The 22,575-nt window shown below is 49.5% G+C and overlaps 1 protein-coding gene across 5 annotated transcripts in view; it reads right to left on the bottom strand.

Annotated features, from left to right (window-relative positions):
* Window positions 1-1,147: 1,147 nt before the first annotated feature.
* The window catches only part of KIF16B (kinesin family member 16B), a 243,734-nt gene continuing 222,306 nt past the window's right edge, over window positions 1,148-22,575 (bottom strand). For 4 of the 5 annotated variants that reach the window (XM_045508691.2, XM_074347847.1, XM_074347846.1 and 1 more), the window contains one exon: window positions 1,148-2,299. In XM_045508691.2, the coding sequence (XP_045364647.2) occupies window positions 2,141-2,299 (159 nt within the window). In that variant the 3' untranslated portion in view covers window positions 1,148-2,140. Of the gene's footprint in view, window positions 2,300-6,266; window positions 6,377-22,575 lie in introns of all 5 variants that reach the window. The other variant, XM_074347845.1, reaches the window with a different exon arrangement.

Raw genomic sequence — 22,575 nt, 5'->3', positions numbered from 1 at the left:
CACTTGAAAGTAATAAAATCTGTATTTGCTAATTTTCCTTTACTCCTTTCAATGAGTCCAAATTAATGAAGCTTCTTTAATTTTCTCATCTGTCATCCGTCTTCTCTTCACTCCAGGAAGGGATTCCATTATTTGTTTAGAGGAGACTTTCCATTGGCCTGTCCCCTTTCCCTCCAGTTTTACTCAGATCAAGGTGCCTTTGAGTCTGATTAGAAGTGTGGAGTTCACATCTAAACACTGGGGACAGTCCCTCCGCCCGTCGCCGCGGGCTGGAACGGAACCCAGAGGTCACTCTGGGCAGCAGCTTCATTTTCAGGTGGGGACAGAGGTTCAGAGAAGTGAAGTGACCCTCGCATGTCACAGGCAGCTTCACCCAGAGCCTGTCAGGTCTTGAACCCTAAACTCAACACTAATTACCTAAGGTGAGGATTGGAGTCAAAGGGTCTTCCAATTTCCTGCACTTCTGACAAACACAGGTCTATTCTTGCCAAGTTGTTACTGTGTCCTGTGTGATTTTAGTAAAACGCCTGCCCTAAGGCTGGCCTCGGATACAAGTCCAAGAGGGTGGGAGACAGATTATCCGATCAGCTGAAGAAAACCATTTAGTTTACTCAGCAGAAGAGGGACAATCATCAGTGCTTCGACTCCTTTTAAATAAATGACCCATGGTTAATTATTATCTCCCAGCTTTTATCCTTTAATCTCTAGGTTTAAATTCTCCAGCAGTAATTGCCCCTAACCTACGCCTGTAATCACAACTGCAGACAAAAGCAAATCTTCCTGCAGCAATTAAAAAAAAAAATCCTCCTTTTTTCATGCTAAACTATGATATCTAATTAGTACAATAATAGTTCTCCCCTTATCGGGATAATTGCATCTTTAAATATATTTTTCAGATTGGAGAGCTCTGTTGTGAAGGCATTCGAGAAGACTGAATGCCAGCATGTTTTGTTACCCATTCATTTGTGACTTCAATCATTACTATAACGACATCTTCTGCAACATGATTGCTAAATTATACATTAGGTATCTTTCCAAGCATATTAGATAAATTTTTAAACAGACCAGTAGGAATGATCATGTCACAAACTTCAACTGAGCTACAGGATAGATTCCATAACTTCATTTAATACTGACAACAGCTCAATTTAAGTCTTGAAAAAGCAAATGCCTTTAATAAATTTGGTGTGAATGATTACATATTTTGATACAACTATCATACAAGAGTGCATACATATATAAATCACGAGTAGAATTATATACATTTCAATATATACCCCATATATATTTTTTCTACTCACATTTCTCTCTTTAGTAGAACAAAGTAGTTTTACTGTACATAGATGTGCAATGCTACATTAAGTCCTGAGTCATTTAAGGAATCATTAATAAGCTACAGTAAATTCTAGTCTTTCAGCTAAAGATCCAGTCGATTCAGCAATAAAAATGTGAAGAAAATGTTTAAAAATATGCATTTAGCGAGGTGCTTGTTTTGTGCTTAGCAGAGAAAGCTAGAAAGCGTACAGCAGCCATTTGGGTAAATTTTCTCGAATATTCAAGATTAAACAAGTATCGTATTTGAATGGATTTATCAAAGTTTTAAGTGATGTCACCAACATCCAATTTGTCAAGCATGGAAGACTCCAGTCATGACTGGACTGAAAATCCCTTTTGCAGAATATGAAATTCTGTGTAAACATCAGCGTTTAGGTATTATACAAAAGTTCAGACTCAAACAGGGAAAAACGGAAATATAGTGAAGTAATTTTAAAGGCTTTTCTTCGGATACAGCCAGCCACATGGAAGGAATATAAAAAATAAGAGTGTATTTGGCGACAGAGGAAACCAGATGAAAGTCATTAGGGAGTTCTGGTCAACCCCCACTTCGGGAAGCCCCAGGCTGGCTTGCTCTGAGGGTCCAGGGTAATCGAGCCATAAGGACAGACTCCGAGCACAACAAGGAGGAAGCAGACAGGGAAAAGGCCACATTCAACTGTGATGGACAGTCACAGCTGCCCGGCAGGGTCACCATCGGCAAGCCCGGCCTCCTGGGTGTGAACCCGTGAGGGGCCCAGGCCCTGCACCGGGGGGCCGCGCTCGGACGAGAAGGCACTGCGTCGGTGTTCCTCCATCACCCGCGCTACCCCGTCCCGTGGCTGCTGTAGTCAAAGACTCCTTTCTTGAAGAAGGGCGAGAACTCGCACACGGTGTGTTTGGACAGCGTCAGCCCCACCTTGTCGATGTGCAGGGGAGACGTCGCGGATTGGAGCATCACGCTGAAAAAGTCCCTGAGGTACCTCTGGGGAAGAGACAAGAGGCAAAAGCACGGTCAAGACACTGCTGGGGGCAGTCGAGGGGAGAAGAGGCTCGTCCAGAGGCACGTCCCTCCCAGCGCGGGGGAGCCGTCCTCAGACACAGCGCGCGGGAACCTCCCCGCCTGCCTTCCGCACGTCACGCCAGCCTGAGGGACACAGCCACCACGTCCACCGTGCAGGGGACGCTTCTGTGGCTCAGAGCTGACTCCCAGACATGGCTCAGGCCTGCCTGCCTGCAGACAGCGCAGAGGACCGCCAGGCGGTGCCGGGCAGGGAGCGGGTGGGGGTCTGGGGCAGGGGGCGGGCTTTCCAGCCACAGTGCCGCTAGTTAATACCCTGTTTTTAATGAAGTCATTTCCCTCCCAACTCACTCATTAAATAGAAAGACAAGTAAGCAGAGAACAAGAAGGCCGGCCGTTGGCACGATGCTAAACGTGCATTTTTACAGCACAGACGCTTCTGCTTGGATCCTGCTGATAAACTACAGGCAAAGAAATACTGGGGACAAGAGGGTCAGTTCCAAGCACGGATATTTACAGATTGTTCTGCAAATCCTACGATCACCAGTGAAAGTAAGTCCTTGCTAAGATGACCTGCTCTGAACCCCTTGTCGCCCCTGCCCCGTGCCAGAGCAGCTGCCTCTTTGGGCCGCGAACACCCAGAGCACGTCTGAGACTGGGACCCGGGACGCTGGGCTGGCATCAGACGCGGGTGCTGGCGGGATGCATTAAAGAAAAGGGGACACACAGAAATAGTGTATTTCAGGTCAGGCAAATGTTTATCTCTAACAGAAAATGGGGCGGATGGGGCGGTTTTAGGCCTGAATCTTTATTACTGTCTCAGCTTGTTTAAAAAAATATAAATCCTGTTGCAAACTTAGAAATTAAACATAGTAATTATGAACTCAGTAACAAAAGAAGCGTGTCTATGAAACATGGCCTGGAACAGTGGTCCCCAACCAGGGATGATCTGCTCCGTAACAGAGATACAGAGATATTTTTTGTCCCTGGGGGGTGGGTGGGGGTGGAGGCCAGGGACGAGGCTAACATACTTGCCCAGTACAACCTCTGTGCAAAGAACTGTTGGGCTCCAGATGCCAATAGTGCCACAGCTGGGACACCGTGGCCTGGGGGAAGTTGAACTCAGCTACCTGCATGAACTGCCAACTTCAAATTTACCTCTGAAAGGAGACATTCTGCTCAAGGACAATTTGGTAGCTACTGCCTTAAAAACAGTAACAAGGATCACTAATAATTAACATTTGTGTAGGAATTTACAGTTTCTAAAAATCTTTAGCATCTAATTTTTAATGCTTTGTGGAAGTATAACTGATGCCTGGTAACCGCATATTTCAAATGTCCAATCTGAGGCGTGCTGATACGGGTATAGGCTCATGAAACCATCCCCAGAGCAAGAAGACAAACATTCATACCACAGCCCAAGGTTCCCTGCATCATCTAATTTGAGGTTATCTTCATACTCTGCCTAGAATTACCTCTTTTTATTACTGTAACACCCATCATCAGGTGAGCAAGTCTAGTAATCAAGAGAAGAGACTTGAAAACAACGGGTTTTAACTCACATTCTCTTTCCTTTATCCAATATTCCTCTCATTAGTCTTGTGGTAATCCCTCAAGAAAGGCTCTTGAAACAGAAACCAGGTCCAGGTAAGAAGGTGCCAAGACCAACTGCTCCAGTCCTTATTTGCACCAGAGATGCAAAAGGGAACCTTCCTGGACTTTTCTTTGGGGAGGGAGGCTGAGAACACCCACCCAGAGGGACCTGAGGGCCATCACACAGGGTTGCTAGACAATATGGACCATGCCCAGCCAGCCAGCGCTTGGGATGAAAAGCACGTGTGCGAAATGCAGAGTGAGATGATGGGGCACGTGGAAGACGGGGCACCTGCCGTGGTGCCTGGAGCCACACCCCGTCTGTGGTGCAAAGCGGAAAAAGAGCCGGCATCTCAACAGCTCCCATGCAGCCGCTGTGTCTCCCAGGGTGTGAAAATGCAGGCTGACGCTCATGACAAACTCGCCTTCAAGATGAATCGTCAGGATGGAAGGTGTTTAAATCCAGGAACAGGTGCTGTATCAACATTTGTCATAATTAGTTCACCAGGCAGGGGCCCTTTAAAGGGCCTGCCAAGCCTGAAGGGATAATGAAGAGAGACGTGGAAGTAAAAACCATAAATAAAAGAAAGGGAAAGAGAATGTACTGGAGACCCCGTTCCCCGCCCCGGCAGCACTATACAGAGAGAGGACGACTGCTGCAGGTGATGCAACTGCTCAAACTGAACACATTAGCGTGCCTCGAGGAAACCTCGAGATGGAAGGATCTGAGGCAACTGATTCTAAATATTAGGGATGAGCTTTTTCTTTGCAAAACAAATCTCCACTCAGCAGGGTCAGGCAGCCTTGGCTCCCTTTACGTAGACCGCTTCCTTGGTTAAAGAAGCACCGTGATTAGGAAGTGTTCCTCGCAGTGACCTCGGAGTGCTCTGAAGTGTATGTGGTGATGTGTGACCTTGGCTGGTGGTTCCAGAGCCACATGCGTGAAGTGGACAGAGCCAGTTCCTCCTGGTGAATGACAAACCCAAAGACCAGGGCTGGGGGCACAAAACGGAACCAAAATTCCAGATGGTTCCTGAGATCATGGACAGCACCTCACTCTTCTGTGTAATCTCCCACCATCCCTGGCACACCACCAGGCGGGGGAAAGTGCTTACAGGAAATCTTCATGACTGACTTTGATGGTTAAGTTCAAAAAATTGAAGTGAATAGAGAGAAAATGGCATTCCTCATAAATGTATAGCCTAATGAGTTTTTAAAAACTGAATGCACCAGTGTGATCAGAGCAGGATAGAAATACTACGATACTTTTAGAGCCCAGACAGCCCTCCTCACCGCCCCCTCACAACCCTTCCCTTCCCCAGCCGCTGTCCTGGCTTTGGCACTACTGATGGGCTTTGCCAGTTTTTGAACCTCATGTTGACAGGATCACACAGGAGATACTCTCTTGAAGTTAAGGACAGCCGTGGTGTGTTCATTTTCGCCGCTGTGCAGTATTCTGTGTGACCACGCCCACCCACTGACTCTGGCAGTTTGGTTCTTCTGTCTGCATCTTCTTCAGTGATGAAACCTACTCCCACAGAATGGTGTCTGGTGCATGGGATCTTGCGAGCACCGGGTCCAGGGGCAGAGACAGTGATTGCACAGAAACCTGGGCCAGACTGGCCTGCTGGTTTTGGAAGTTCTCCTGGGGAGGTAGGGGATGGCTGCGGCTCACTCAGGGGACATAAAAGCTGGTGGCGGACATTCCGGGGGTGTTCATCTACATGAGCTTTCCTGGATTGCATCATTAGCACCAAGACCCAGCCCCACCCAATAGTCTGTAGGCTTAAAGGCTGGGAAGCCTCAGGCCAAACAACATACTAAGTGGGAACACAGCCTCACCCATCAGCAGATGTTCTGAGCCACAATCACCTCTAGACAAGGCCCTACCCACCAGAGGTCCAGGCCGAGCTGCACCCAGCAGTGGGCAGGCACCGGCTCCTCCTGCCAGGAAACCTGTACAAGCCTCTAGTCCAGCCCCATCCACAGGAATGGTGTCTGGTGAGTCAAGTTTATGACTATTCCTCCAGGAAAGAAGTTTCCCCTTAGGGCTGCAAGCCTCAGGCCAAGAACAGCCAACACGCTAGGAGTCTGCTACTGCACGTGTTCAACATACACTATCATTATATAAAATCCGCACCTACGTGCACACATACTTATATTAGTCATTTTTGCTGCCTGAGCGCCCAGTGTCTTCCACAGCACCTGTGGCTGAAGGGAGAAAATTAAAGTGCTTCTTGTCACAGCTACCCTTTTACTGTTGACCCAGAGACACCCCTGCCGCTGCTGGTGTGTGGAAACCCGCCCAGGACCGAGCCGCCTCCCCAGGGCAGTGCACCTGACGGAAGAGGGTCCCAGCGCCTGAAGGCCAGCGGGCTCGGGGGGCAAAGCAGAACGATCCCTGAAATGCAGTGTCCAGTTTTCTGTTTCTTTCACACGGCATCTTCTCTGTTAAAAGCAGAAATAAAAGCAGGCATATTTAAAATCTTGGGACCCCTCAGGGACCACATAAGGCCTGCAACCCTTGCCCGCCCTGGTGGGGTGGCGGGTGTCACACCGGATGCTTGGTCAAACGCCCTGGATCGGGGCCGCTGAGAACAGAGCTGCACCCGCGGCGGCTGTGCAGGGATGCAGCCCTGCCTCAGAGGCTCAGAGGATGAAAGTCAGACAAAATCCAACCTTCTTTCAGTAAGACTGTGAGCCGGGGATGGAGTGGCGGAGCCAGAGGGGGCCTGCGGATGTCTGAGCCTTAGCCACTGAGGAAGGGGGGAGGGGCCAGGAGGGGACAGGGCACAGAGGGGCTGGCGGGGGAGGGTGGCTGGGACAGAGCGGGGAACAGCAGCGAAGGGGGAGAAGGAAGACAGTGCCACCGTATTGGGGGTGGAGGCCCGCAAGCTGTTTCTCAAGGTGGCAAAAAAGACTTGAGAATGGCAGATATATTAGATACTTATCTAGGTTTTTTTACTCTTTGTCGCTTGGACCAACACTAAAACATGAGGTGTTTTCTTACCAGCACTTCCAGGAAAATCAAATTCAGACAGCTAATCTTTAAGGCACACTTTGGGATGACGCAGAGTACCTTGATTTCATAACCTGCCTTCCTTCTCTTTCTTCTACTGTCCTTTCTTCTGTGGCCATATTTGACTGTTTTTTAAAGTTAATCTACACAGGGGCCGTGAGCGGGATGGGGAGACGTGCAAGTTCCTGGGAGGCACAGGCCCCCATGGGTCAGTTCCAAATAAAGTGTTAAACTGGCAGGTGCTTTGAAAAAAGATCCCCCCACCACAGACACAAAGTCCTGTAGAGGACCACGGACTTGCAAAGGGGAGGCCGACAGAGGCCAGTGGAAGGATGCAGACACACAGACTGTCAGAGACCCTGTGCCAGGGTAAGTTGTCCTTATTCCCCTTTACCTCTTACCTGCCAGCATCCTTCCGAGTGCCTCCTTAGGACCGTCCCCCATGTGCCCACACCATGCTGACCAGCTGAGTGCCTCCTTAGGACGGTCCCCCACGTGCCCACGCCAGGCTGACCAGCCACCGCCTCACCCCTCTCATGGAGAGACCACTTATCAGCAGTTTACAACGCCCCAGGAACAGCCAGAACTTTCAGTGGTGTATCTCATCTGATGACCACAACAATGCTCTGAGGTAGGGGCTGTTATGAGCTCCATCTTCTGGATGAAACAACTGAGGCCCAGGAGGCTTCAGAAATGTCCCAAAGGTCAGAGCGTAGATGTGGGAGCGCCAGGACTCACACCTGGATCTTCTAGCACCAGAGGCTGGGTCTCAATTACCAGGCTGCCGTCCACCGTGCCCGCCACCCCCTTTCTCCGGGGGACCCCCTCTCCTGAGCACTGAGATCTCAGTGGGCCAGGCCATCTGTGCTGGGCATCCTGGCTGCTTTAGCCAGAGACACTGCCTTTCCCGTCCCACCAACGCTCTCCCGGAGACCAGGGGCACCAGGTGATCTGGAGTTAACGTTCCACACACACTGGGGAAAAGACCTCTTTCCGAGGCTTATACCCTTCCACGTGGAGCCCCACGTGGCTCTGCTCAGGCTCCGCTATCTTACTTACTGGAGAAAATGCCCTTGGTGGGCGCTAACCATTACTTGACTGCCCTTGCTCTGTTTACCAGCCCTCAGAGCATTCACATTTCCTCCTGAAAAACCACCTTCCCCTCCCTTGGGGACTGGTTATCTGGCTGACTTAGGGCAGAGGGCTGGTGGTTTTCTCCCATCCATACTCCGGGATGGGCACCTCATAGCCAGAGAGCTAAGCAAAGACACCACTTGGAGGCTGCTGGGACCCAGGGTCCTCGGGACAAGCCTCTTCTAGAAGGCAGAGCCGCTGCCATACAGCATCTCAAGAGTTTATGCAAGAAATTCAGGGCAGATTCAGGAGGGCTTTTGGTCTGCCCAGTCCCAAGCCCACTTGCTTACAGTGACCACGGGCATTTCCTACTGTTTGCCATCAAGTTAACTGATGCTCCCCTGGGGGTTGGCAGGTACCTGTCACAACCAGAGGAAACCTTCCATCAACACCACATCCAACTCCTGGGAGGGTAGTCTGTTGAGATCAAGGCATCTGCCCAGGGCACTTCTCTAAGGAAGAGGTCAACTCCAGGAGGCTTTCGTGAATACTGTTTCAGATGGGTCAGTGGTCCTACAGGTCGCTGCCAGCCAAGCACGAAGCTGGAGGCTCCTGCCCCAAACCCAGAGACACACACAGGCCCACCTTTAAACTGCCACCGCCGTTTCAAAACACAATCACCAAACACCATTAATCTTTTGAACCAAGACACAGGCGAATATGGTCTATTGGCTGTGTTAATGAGTTCTGAAAGGCGAAAACACACTCCCTACGGCAATACAAGGTAATTCGGCAAGAATTTAGTCAATTATTTTAGAGCTTTAGCCGGGCACCTCAATCAATACACTGCATTGAGGAAAAAAAAAAAAAAGGAAAGGAAATATAACGTGCTGCTTACATGCTACTTCACTTTAAACATTCTTGAAGAGGGTCGTTAACATGATTCATGGGTGACCTGCAGTACAGCGGCAGTCTCGGCTCTGGCTGAGAGGAAAGAACCCAGTTCCCGGAGTTACCTGGGTACAAGCCGGCCTCCAGGTAGCCTCTGCTGAGCTTCTCTTTTCAGCTCGGGAGATTCTGCATGAAATGCTGGTCTGCTCAGAGGGGTGACCATGTGCTCTACAGACCGTCCAGGCAGAAACCAGCGAGGTCAGCAGGGTGCTGGATGATGGCACCACTCCCACCTCGCAGCCATTCCCTTTCAGGTCTGGGATTTGGAAAGAAGGGAAGGTTTCAGACCTGGGAAAGGAGAGGTGCGTGGTACCCAAGCTCAGCAAACAATGTGAACAGGGAGCCAGGCCAGAGAGGGGAGGCTCAGCGTGGGGAGGAGCAGGGCTGGAAGGAGAATGTGGGGGACCTTGAATCTGGGTGTGGGTTCGCAGGCACTTTGTTCAAAGCCTTTCCCAGTTCAGCAGAGCCTACGACGCCCGAGACATGCCGAGGAGGCGGAAGACAGATGAGGAAACAGATCTCAAGAGGCAGTGACTTAGCCGAGGTCAACCGACTGTAGGAAGCTCTTCAAATTCATGAGAAATCCTTGAAATTCTCAAGGTGGATCCTTTAAGCCTACAGCATAAGGTGTAAATGTCAAGGCAACCTTTCTCTTTGGGGCCATCCATACCTGCTCATGGGGTATCTCGGAATTCACCTTGAATTTCAATCAACCGCCGTGTGTGTGTGTGTGTGTGTGTGTGTGTGTGTGTGTGTGTGTGTGTGTGTGTGTGTGTGTGTGTGTGTGATGTAGGAATGAGAACTGGGCCTCAGAAGCATTTCAAAGACCTTACTGTTTTATCTTTTGGCTTCTTTCCTTCTATTTTAATTAGCAGGGGGATAAAATCGTGACCACTTTATGTTAAGAAGTTTCCGTTTTAATAGGGCTCATGACTCTAACTGCAGCCTACTGCTTTATTCGTGTGCAATATTTCACCCCAGCTGTGTCACCCTAATGATTTCCCAGCCATCTCATTGTTGTGGAGCTCTCTTCATTTTACAAAATTTCTAACATCAATCCATAATTTAATTTAAAGTTATTGAAATTATTAAAATTGAAATGTTCTTTAAAAATGTAATAGGGCTTCAGCCACCTCTCCGCTGTGACATATTGACAGACATGACAGTTCAGTGGCATTCCTCATTTCCTGAAGTCATTAGCCATGGTGGCAGCTTAAAGACAACTATCAGTCTGATACGACTTAGAGCTTCCGCTTACCTTGCTGTACTTGGAGAATTCATCATTGACTGGTGGGCTCTGAAGATGGATCCGACCTGGACGGAGACCCACGGGGGTATTTCTAGATCTGACAGAGGTCTGGTCATCATTGGCCAGGTGTTATGAATTGACACAGTGGGTCAATATTATTCACCCAGCCAAGTCTCCCCAGTTCTAAACTCCTATATATTCTCATCTGAACACCTCTCTCTGGCTATCCAGGAATCCTAAAAATGTGTCTCCACTGAATCAACCACACCAGGTTCCTTTCCCGGCATGCCCCCCAATTTCCTCCATACTCTGATAAAATTAGGACAGTCTGAGTCAAGCAACTCAATCATCTGCCGGGTGCCCAGTGCTGAACACGGCAGTCACAGCACCGCCCCTGCCCTCCTGCGCCGTCAGGATCACTCTGACGGTGCCGCGCTCCTGTCTAAACTCTGCTTGTCCTTTCAGGGCTGAACCAGTTTATTCTCTGTTGATGCCTCTCTCTTCAGACCCCATTCATGCACCCAGCAAATATTTCCTGACAGCATTCCTCCTGCTGGCACTACTGCAGACTCAGTGATGGACGAGCCTCATTCCTGGCTGAGTCACGTGCAGGCCTTTAGGGAGACGGAACGGGAAAAGCAGAAATTAAAACACGGCTCCCAGGAAAAGGAACGAGGTGCTTCTAGAGAGCCTGGGGAAGGCATCCAGCCTAGTCTGGAGAACTGGCAACCTGAGGGGTGAGTATTGAGGTGGGAAGCCCCATAAAAAGACCGGCAGGACCCCCAAGCAGGGCCACTACTCTCCTACCAGCACCATCCGGTTCCCTGGCCCAGAGGCTCTATCTCACTTCTTGCCTCTGAAATGGCTTACTTACCCCTAAAATTCTATTGGTTCCCTGAGCTCACTTCTTATTGGTTACTTCCTTCACTCCTGATTGGTTATTACTCTCACCTCCGATCGGTCCATTCCCCTCACTCCTGATTGGTTATTTCTCTCACTCCTGATTGATCTATTTCTATAAAGCTTGTTCCTAGTTGGTCAACTTCTATGATACTTTATTTGCATATGATGTTGCAAAGTGTAAAACTGGCAGCCTATAAAGGCCTGTGTAAACCTACAGCTGGGGTCTTGGAATGTTAACTCCTCTGGGCCTGCTGGCATAATAAATCTGAGTTCTCCAACTCTCCAAGTGCTGCTTGGTCTCTCGCCCAGATCAAGGTTGCTATCACAACTGAGCTGTAACACCGAGCTGTAACACATTTTTCTGCAACCCTGGACAAAGATGCTGAAGGAAGCCTGTTCTAGGCAGTGGGCAGAGCAACAAGCCTCATGGTGGGGAAGCAGAGCTGGGGGCAGGGCCAGCAGTCCAGCAGGCCTGGACTGTGCACTGTGCAGTGTGGGGGACACGCTGCTCACAGGTCAGCTCTCCACCAGGTCCCAGATGGGGATCCCACCCTGTGCTCTGACGGCCTCTCTTCTCTCTGTTCCATCCAGTCCTGCCGGGGCTTGGGTGGAGCCTGTGGACTTGTTTTAATCAAGAGAATGCCTTGGAGGTAACGCTGACAGTGAAGAGGTCACCTTGCAGGTTCTGGTGTCCCTGCCAAGCCCAGTCCTGAGTGGGGCTATGTTCAGAATGCAGTCAGATCAGCGGCCTGACCGGATAGTGACACTTGGAAAAGACGAATTGCCCGCTGAGCCCTGCCCACGTTCCAGAACCACAGCATCACAGCAAAAATGGTGGTTTCCTTAAGGCACTAAGTTTTGGGGTAGTTTATTACTCAGTGACAGATTACCAAAACACATGTGTTTGGGAATAAGGTAAGAGATGAGGGGATAAATGAAATTAGCCAAAGCAGAACAGAAAATGCTTTGGTTTCTAATTTATGACTAGGCATAAATTACAGTCCTGCCCTGCTTCATGCCAACCTCTTCCAACCTCTTCTGCATTTCTAATGAATCTTTCTGTCTCAGCAGGTATTTCTCTTCTGTCCTAGGTTTTAAAGTAAATCCTTGGAATAAGTAGTCATCATTTGAAATATGGCATTCATTTCTTGATGTTACATAGAATTCCGAGAGCTCCGAGCTAAAATTCATCAGGGTGGAAACGTTAGTCGTGATTACAGGATCCAAACTATTCATTACAGCTATTCAGAGACTCTTCTTTATGAGTTTAATGACATAAGCGTATTGTATTGAATTATTATGGTACTGCATCAATTGCACTCATAAATTTAATATACTCAGTCTGGTTCACATATTCTAATAAAATCCAGCAAGCTTTAAAAATTTTATAAGGGACGTGCATTTAAAGTCCACGTGATACTCGGTTTTTACAGGCTGCGTTCTCGCTTGGAGCATGGAGGAGCTCCAAGGAGCCTGAAGGCCGGCCAGCGGGCTCGGGGGGGAGCCGTGCAAGCAAACGAGCCCCATCAGAAAGCCCGGAGTCTGGCTGGACCAAGAAGTGGGCTGAGCTCTTCTCCAGCACAGGTCACTGTCCGTGCCATCTTTTTGGCTCACGGAGGGGAAGAGAGGAGTCGAGTGTCTGCTATACGTATGAGCCGGAAGGGACCACATGTGTCAGGAGGAGACACAGAGCTTTCAGACCATCTCCCAGGCCCTGCTCTCAACTTCGTGTGGTTGAAGCAAAACATGGGAGGAGCCCAGCTTCCAAGGCTCAGCCCGGTTCTTTGATTTTTATTTACTGGATCAATGTAAGAGATTGATACTGAGCCAAACACATGTGCGGAGCAACCCAGCATCCTCACCGTGGAGGGGAGGCACACCTGGGCCGTCGGGACTGTGAGGCTGCTGGAGTCCAGCCACACACCGCGAGCCAGCTCCCGGGGACTCGGTCACCCTGCAGCCACCACGCTGGGCGCCAGGACAGGAAGTCCCTGAACTCCTCTGCGCCTCTGTTTCCTCATCTGACTGTCTTTTTAGGATCAGAATATTAAATGAGCTACTGTCTGTAAAGTGCTCGGAGCAGGGCCCGACTTGCAGGGTCTATTAAGTCAACGTCACTGTCACCTACACAGCTTTGTCCTCTGGGAGTTAATGGGCAAATGTGTTAATCTTCTCCTCTTTCAGATGTTTATAAACACATGGGCTTAAAGCATGGAAGTATTTAACGCTTCCCCCTTCAAAGGAAGGCAGGAGGTGGCAGGGATCTGCGACGCCTTTTCCCAGTCACTTCGTATCAGATATTGGCAGACCCTTTCTTGCAAGAGCTGCTTTAAAGTAAGGAAGAGTTAAGACGTTTTTCAAAATGGGGTACCATATTACAAAGAAGTTAAAAAAAATACCTAACCATGCCAGGTAAATTAATTATCCCCCAAAGATCATTTTAAGATACATTTTGGAGACTGAGATTCTGTAAAGTGCCATCTGGGAAAAAAACCAAAACAAAAACAGACACAAGCCAAAAAGAATCTATTCTTTTCTTTGTTTCTAAGCTCACGATTCCTTCTGGCGCTGTACAAACCTTCAAAGAGGTTCCTGACATTTGGAGAGAGAAGGACCACTTTCAATGACCCACTTGACTGACAGGTTTTCAAATGAGAATCTTGCTGTGTGGCATCTCCTGGCTCTAACGTACTTACACTCAAACTCAAAGAACCAGGTCCTGAACACTTAAGAATCAAGAGGCGGTTGCACATTAATTACCGGCATCCCAGGGTCTCCCTTTCAGTGGAACCGGGAGCTGCTGCGGGCGATGCTTCGGGAACCCTGAACGGCTACCTCTTTCCTCTCCACCAGCTGTGCCTGTGGTCCGGCAGGACGATGCTTCCCTTTGAAGTCTGGCCTAAGGTCATCTGTATGTGGATGGCAAGTTTTCCTTGGCAGTCCCTGAACTGGGCCACCACTGAGTAACACGGAGTCCCTAAATTCAGGCCAGGAGGGTAAGCTCCTGAGACTCAGGGGGGGAGACCCACTGCCCCTTTTATTTTCCTCTGGACTCGGGGCTCTTGACAATCCCTGTGGGACTATTTGCCTTGCAGATTATCCTCCAGCCTTGAGAGTCATTTCTCAGTGTCCACACACTGCCCTACACCCCGGGGAGGGGGCGCCACGGTCATGCCCCAGGTGTGATGAGGACTGGGGCCCCGACGGGTGGGCCTGTGACCCTGCCCCACAGAGAAGATTAGCCAGGGATTTGGATTATCTGCACCAATGATCCCCTTCACAGGGGACAATGACTGCGGCTTAACGACGTCAGGGAAGGTGGAGGCGGGGAGAAAAGCCAGATCAAAACTTCCCTAAATAGAACATCTCTCATTTTCAAAAAGGAGGGAGTAGGTCTGTATTTCACATAGGGAAACGAAAATAAATTCCACTGCCAAACAGATATGAGCTACAGAATTAAGCATCTATGTTAAAAATGCACGCCTTGCATCCATGTCCTTCCTGCATGGGGCTGTGCTCGTAAAAGACGTTCTCCATTAGGTGATGGGCGCAAAGGTGGCCGTTAGGTAATATTTACTGATCTTGACAAACAACAAGAGGTTTTCTTTCCTCAGTACCTTGTGGCAAAATTTCACAGGTTTACAGTGTCTTCTTTCTCCTGAACAAGGGATATTTACTAATTTACTATAGAGAATGACGCCTCTCAATTTATGCTTCAAAGTCAAACTTTAGAAACTTGTACCGCTGTCCTGGACATCTCTTATAGCCTGAGCAGCTGCTGCCAAAGAAAAGCAGAGGACGTTGCCCACGAGGTGGGTGATCACACCCGTGCTTCCCTGGATGCTCGCGTCTGGCCGCATTCAACGCCAGGCGAACCCCAAAACTGTAAGCATCGGTCTTTCAGTCGGCAAGACTTTTAACATCAGCGGCTGTTTTCAACAGAAAGGCTGGGCTGGTATTTCAGGAAAAGTTAAGGAATACTGACAACACGTGAATGAAAAGAAGCTCGTTCAGGTGAAAAGGAAATCTCACCAGTTAGGGGGTCCTGGAGAAAGTGATGGGGGGGTGTTTAATCTAAGACACGGGGGCTAATCTGACAGCCGCAGACCCAGCCACAGGAAAACTCCCTTTCCAAGGAAGAAATGTCAGTTTCTGTGGACTGCACTGTTGCTCAGATATACCCAGATTCTTTCAAGTAACAAACTGCAAATAAATGCAAACTGGAAGGCGTGCAGTATAAATGCAAAAGGAAAGGTGTGGCAGCGACCCCATATACCGAGAACATAAACAGCCTCAGGAGACAGAGCAGATGGGCCCCCGCTGCTCACAGCCTCACCGCAGAGCCCTGGATGAGATCGCGGTGGCCCAGCGGCTCCTGCTTCCAGCTGGCTAAAAAAAATCCACTCAGAGAAAGGCAGTGACTTCCTTTCCTGCCATTTTCTTCTCTGATCAGCAATTTATTTTTCTTGATTTCAATAGTAGTTTCTTCATTTTACTTATAAATAATATGAAACAGGTGATCTCCATTAGAAAACAGATTAGAGACAGTCTTTTTTTTTTTTTTTTTTTTTTTGGTTGCCTGGGATGAATATTATATATGTAAATGGAAACGCTCTGCAGCGAACTGCTGGGAATAAAGGTAAGCCTCCCTAAAAATGGATGGGCGCTTTACGTGGGCCAACAGCAAAGACAAAACTTGTATGGAATTGGAACAAACTGAAGTTCTTATCTGTCACCAGAAACCCTGCTGTCCAAGGGCTGCGACAGTCCTGACTCACTACCACTGTGAAGCGCAAGAGGTGCGTAAAGCAGGAGAAGCATCGCTGGGGGAGAAAAGTGACCGGCGGAATCCTGGAACAAAGACGCCGTTCACAGAGGCCACAAAGGACAGAATGGAGGTTCGCCGGCACAGGCCACGGGGAGCACCTTTCATCTAAGGAAAGCCCAGCTTACTGGGGAACAAGTCTGAATAAACGGAGTGAAGGGAACTGAAGCATCTTCAAGAAAGCCCAGTGCCAAGTGTGCGGCTGTGGAAGAGAGGACAGGTCGTCCCCAGTGCTGATGCACACAGCGCGCTGACTACGTCGCAACGTAGTGGAGGCAGGACGGAGACTGGCTTTTAAGCAAATGTGCTGGGAGAATTTTGACCGTGTCTTTTGGGCTTTTGCAACAGAGGAAATGTATGAGGAGGAACTGACACCAATGGAAATAAACAAAATTGGCTATTTCCAGAAGCAAGAAGCTTGGCCTCTGGAAGATGCAAAAATAAACAGCGGGATGTTAAAACAAGGGAGGACGGCGAGGTGGACCGCAAGGCACAGTGCTTCTTGAACAGTCTGCGGGGAGGAATCAGTTGAGGGGGAGAGCAAGAGAAATGAAAGCAGAGGAGGGAGGAAAGTGAGAGGAGGACCCGGCCAGGAGGCTCAGCACAAACAAATGGGATTCCAGAAAGAAACAGAAAAGAGAAAATCGTCACAAAAACCTCCCAGAGATGAAGGATGTGAGGCAGAGAAAGCCCACGCAGACAGCCACACCAAACGCTGGGGACGAGGAGGGGCCCTGGAGCTCTCGCTGGGAGAGAGGCAGAGAGAATCACGTCACACACGAAGGATCGGGAATCAAAATGGCTTTGAGCTGCCTGGCAGCACTGGAGTCAGAAGACAAAGAAGCCATCCCTTTGAAGTTCAGAATGAAAATGGTTTCCAACTAACAGATCCAGCCAGGGTGCGGGTGAAGAAAGACACTGTCAGAGACGTGCCCCCAGACGTGGACCTCTTACACGTGCCTTCGCAGGAGGCTGCGGGAGGTGTGCGCCACCAGAATGAGGGAGTGAGTCAGGAACGAGGACCTGGCCACAGGGAGCCAGGGAACCGACTCGAGAGAGCAGAGGATGATGGAGGAGGGAGGTCAGGGAGGATGTGACCCGGGTGGACGCGAGCACGTCCGAAACTGACACGGATTTTAAAAAAGGTTTAAAAACTACACACAGACACAAAACAGCAACAGTTTCACACTCACACAGACACACACACGCACACTCACAGCAAAATGGTCAGAAAGGGTACACGCCCCACCTGTAAGGGCAGTTCCCTTGGGCAGGTGACTCAGTTTGAGATCCTCTGAGAGCAGAGACTGGGGTCATTTACTTAGGGGGACTGGACACAGACACAGAGGGGTGGGAAAGCGAGGGAAGAGGAGAAAAGTCAGTGCAGGGGTGCCGCAGAGGAGGTTACTGGGCTCCGTCCCGCTGGGGGCTCTGAGAGACAGGGAGCAGGTGCTTCCGAGTCGTCCCTGTGATGGAGGGGAGGCGGGCATACTGACCCCAGCCTTGCATCCCTCCAGGTCTCAGAGTTCCCTCCAGGGCCTCCGGACAGGCCGGGTCAGGCTTGAGGGAGTGGCCTTGGCTTTGGAGAAGCCCGAGGGGGCAGAGCTGAGAGGCCCTCAAGGCAAGGGCCATGCCAGCCCACAGGGGAACGACCAGCCCCGGCCAGTGTTACAGGGAGGGCGTGAGGGTGGGACTCAGACTAGCACATGGACGTGTCAGCCCTGGGATGGGACTGGGGTGGCGATGACAAAAGGGTTCCCGGCTGCAGCAGGCCTGTGGCTCGGGCTCCCCACACTGGGTAGCCGGTGACGGGGACCAGGCCTTTGCTCCAGGCTCCAGCTGCTTTTTCCTCCCAGTGCTCTCCCTGTGTGCTTGGCACGTGGTTTTCTGATGAGGACTTTCTGACTTCGCAGCAAACGTACTCATTATTTTCCTAAGGCTAAACAGGTATTTTTGAAGGGTTTAAAATACAAGTTTTACTGCAGCCTTAGGCGGTAAGAACTCAGGTGAAGAGCTTAGGCACTGGCCTAAGTGAAGCCATCATCAAATGACTGCAAAGCATTCAGAAACGGCGCCTGTGAGCTCCCTACCCACCCACTGTCTCAGCTCACACCCACCAGACCGGACTGCAGCATCTCCATGGGAGAATCTCCCGAGCAGCACCTGGACAGGAGTATCTCTGGGGCAGCATCTCCATGGGAGCATCCCTGTGGGAGCATCTCCCCAGGAGCACATCCAGGGCAGCACCTCCCCGGGAGCACCTCTGCGGGAGCACCTCCGAGATGGCTGCCAGCCAGGAGCTCCTGGGCCTGGGCTGCACTGCAATCACTTCCAGGAATTCCTGGGCTTTATGTTTTTACAAGATTCTTATCTTATTCCATTACGTAACTCTATCTATATAATTTATACAATACACAGTATTATACCCATATCTAGATCTATATCCAATATTGAATTTGATCTAAAACTGCCATCTCTATACACATCTATAACCTGCATCTGTATTACACACCTATATAACTACATTTATCATTATGCCTATAATTATATCCACATAATATATAATGAAATCAACACAATTTTACCTTATTAGATAATTCTTTACCTTATTTTGTAATTAATACTATATGTATATATATATATCATTGCCCTCCTCCTCCTCCAGTGAGAAATTAAGATTGTGATGCATTTACCACAACATGATCAGGGCTCCCCGGTGACAATCCAGATCCCGGGAAGAGCAAAGAACTTCACGGGGACACCCCTTATTACGCCCAGACAGTGTGTGCACTGGGGGAAAGGCTAAAGCAGCAGCCTCCAGCAGAAAGAAGCAAGTATAACCGAACAAACATGAGCACTGCTAGAAATTAACGGCGTAAACATGACACTGTCGTACACGTGACTCCGAATGGTTAGGAATTCCTAACGATTTTAGTAACTCGGCGTCACGGGAAGGTGGTCAGTGCTCTCCCACCCTCCATCACCGCCAGTCTTTCCCTCTCCTTTTAGCTGTATTTTATCTGGCACTTCCCCTGGGCCCGGGAGCTAATTAAGTGCTTCAGTGTAAAAGGCCTTTCCTCCCCATCCATCCCTGTTGTGCCACAGCATGAATGTGAGATGTGAGGGGTGGCAGAATGAGGAAACACTAAAATGGTACTTAATTATGCAGAGCAAACAATGAGGTCAACAGCAGCCTGGAGCTACATCTGGCAGGCCAGGTACCGCCTGGTACGGGCGCCAGAGAAGGGAGCTGCAGCCGCCTCCTCCGTCTGTCCCTGCCATGTGGGATGCCTCCTTCTGCTCCACGGCAATGAGACATTTAATAAAAGAAAACAAACAGTGATGTCTCGTGTCTCTAGACGGAGAGCTGGGACAGCCCTCCAGCTGTTTGACGCTGCAGTGCTCAGGCTTCGCTTCATATTGCTTTAAAAAGTGGTGGGGAGATGAGGACTGTCTACACCCAACTTCACGGTGGGGCTGCCCGGCTCCGAAGTCCGCCAGCGTGAGATGTGCTGCGCTACGTCCCCCTGACGCCGTTTCCTTCAACAGAAAAGAGCTGGTGAATCTCTGTTGTATCTGTCAAGCCCCACACACCCTATAAAGGAGCACGGCCCAGAAGATGACATATGTTACTGATTTAATGGGGCCTGCACATGACGTGGGACTGTACCTGGGACTGACATCAGAATATCAAAAGCCCAACAAAAGGAAAACATTACCCCTGCAGCTAGCTGTATCTGGGGTGAACAGAAATGGCTTCTGTCACTGTTAGTTTGATACGTCAACTTGGCTGGGCCACAAGGGGCCCGGATGTTTGGTCAAGCATTATTCTGGTGTGTCTGGGGGGTGTTTTTAGATGAGGTGAACATTGCAGGCAATAGATGAGCTGGTGCACCACAGAGCTGGGCTGCAAATGCAGGTCTGATTCGAGAACCTTCTGTGTTATTCCAACACCACGTGGAGTTTCCCCTCTTTCCCAAATCTTTGTCCTAGATCACAGCATCTTCAGCAGCTCTGACTTCACGGAGCGCCAAGAGGAAACAGCCCCCAAACTCCAGCTCAGTCTCCTCTGACGCAGTGACAGCCACTTAATCCCCTTCAAAGACTCTGCCTCCGCGGATGGTGGTAACGGACTGGTAACCGACAACAGCCGCTGCTAATACGAACAACCAGATAGCGAGAAAAGGCGAGTAAATAAAAACGTTAACTGAGGAAGGAAATGGCTCTTTCTGGGCAGAATTTCTCACCCTCTGCCTCTTTCGATAACGGTCCTACCATTCTCCGTTCTGCAGGATCAGCAGAGCGCAGATGGAAAGACGTTCGATTAAGCACAGAATTGCTGGGTATCTTTCAAGTAGCCAAGTAAGTGGGAAAACTCAAGGATTTTCACCTCCTGAAATTTACTTTGAAGCTGAAACATTTATTCGACCTAATAAATGTCTAAACCAAATGATTCTACTGTTGGAACTGAAGGTTTGAAAGTAACGTAAAACTAAAGCAGAACGAGACACCGTTGTTCGTCAGAAAAGCCGGCCTGTGTGCTGCAGGCCCCATGACCCGGGAAAGTGGCACCTGGCTCGGGGAGGGTTAGGGTGAGGGCTGGGGGCACTGGGGGGGGGCATACCAATACAGCAGCTGCTGCTAACACTCTTATTACACGGCGGGTGAGGCACGTGAACTGTCAAGACTTTATTTTGAAAGCAGCTCTTCATTTACCTCACTGTCCGCGTGAGAAAAGACGACACCTGTGAGCTCTGGGCGACCCTCTGTTGTGAGGAAAAGAAACGAACCCGGCCGAGAGCTGGCCCGGCTCCCACAGCGCAGCTCAGTATGTTCCTGTCAATTGCCAACAATTCCACAGGACACGCAATCAGGCAGGGCTGCTCTGTGACCATGAGACAGCAAGACAGACTGACAGACCACTCCACAAATGTGTCGGAACACAAAACCACGAGCACTGTACAAACCATGAAAATGAGCGAATATCCCCCTACTCTGGCTAATAGGGTGGCTGCTGTGCTTTTATCAGTCATGGGTTTTAACCCCACTCTGTTCTTTTTGCTTCCTCTTCTGTAAATTATTGACACCCAGTCACAGAATTAGCCCAGCATCCAATCCAGAGCGAAGCCTCGCTTCCTTGCACTCTGCCCTGAATGACTAAACCTAACCCCAAGTCCTATTATAAATTCTTGGTAACACCTTGCTGAATGCCCCCTGCTTCCCATGGTATCTGTTCTTCCTCAGTGCAGTGAGTTACTAAATAGAACACTGTTAAAAAGTAGGTGTGTTTCTGGGGGGTCACCAGCTGAAAGGCATTGACACTGTGTATTTCCTCACAGGCAGAAGCTCAGAGGATGCACCAGGGAAGCCGCGCCTCTCGGTGGGCGGTCTTGCCGTCAGCGACCCGGGAGAAGTGCAAAGGGAACACAGCGGCTGTGAGTGACAGCTACGTGTGAATGCAGTGGGGCTGCGCTCATCTCATGATGATCCTGGGCCCCCGATCCTTCTCACACTGGACGACAGCGCGACTGTGATTAAATCGTCAGAAAGCATTTCCACTTTTCCGATGACAATTTTACAGGTTGAAAGAAAGGCTGGTTTTACAGCATGAGATTCCTGGCATCTTCCAGGTATCACCATGAATAAAAATGTTCACATAATTTAGTGTCTCTGCCCTCACAAATGGATTTTGCAAGGTGATGTGACAAACGGAGACGCTCACGCTGCGACACGCTTTGAGCTCTTTGTCCGTCCCTGGCTCTTAAGGCAGATCTGAGATGTGCGGGAGGCTCCCTCACTTCGCTGTCATTGTCCTCATCCCTGCCGCCATCTTCACACTCACCGTCGCACCACCTCTGTTTCTGAGCGCTCCTCTGTGTACCGGGGTGCAGGCTATGCACGTGGTCTCACTCAGTCCTCAGGTCGACTCTTGGAAGGTGGAGGTATCATTTACCCTCATTTTACAGATCAGGAAAATGACAGTGACATTAACTCCAAAGGAGCAAAGCCAGGATCCAAGCCCAGGACGACCTGCTCCGAGGCCCGCACTCTTAGCTTCATGCTATTTGTATCTGTCTTAATAAAGCTCCAGCTAACGAGGTGCATGTGGGGAAGACAGAGGAAGGGGCCCTGGCTGCTGCCTTCTCTAGCACCTTCAGGAGAACGTCCTAGAAACTTCTCAGGATCTGACTTCCAAAGGTGGTGTTTTATTCTTGAAAGCTTTACTGTTTTGGAGGATCCCACCTGTTTTCATTAATTATAGTTACTCCTTGAAATGCTAGACTATTGAGATGATTAGTAGAAATGTTTCCAAGGAGATGAGAACATTCTCTGAAATTAGTGATCCGAAATGCAGCTCTCATCCATCAACAAAAACCAAACCCAAAACTCATGTATTTGGAGCTAGTGTGAGCAGATTTTCTGAGAATTCAGTGAATAATTCAGTGAATGGGAAGCATGTGTGAAATATGGGAGATGAAGAATTTAATTAGATGATGATTCTGCTGCCTTCAAGTAACGGAAAAGTACAACAGGGAAGATCTGAGATGTGAATGTACCTTCTTATACCAGCAAGAAAGTAATTGGAGTCTTACAAGAAGTGAGGTCAAGTCTCACAGACATTCCAG

This window comes from Camelus bactrianus, chromosome 19 (genome assembly GCF_048773025.1).
Source record: "Camelus bactrianus isolate YW-2024 breed Bactrian camel chromosome 19, ASM4877302v1, whole genome shotgun sequence".
Taxonomy (NCBI): domain Eukaryota; kingdom Metazoa; phylum Chordata; class Mammalia; order Artiodactyla; family Camelidae; genus Camelus; species Camelus bactrianus.
The sequence above is the reverse complement of the archived record's forward strand: the minus strand, read 5'-3'. Positions and strand labels throughout refer to the sequence as shown.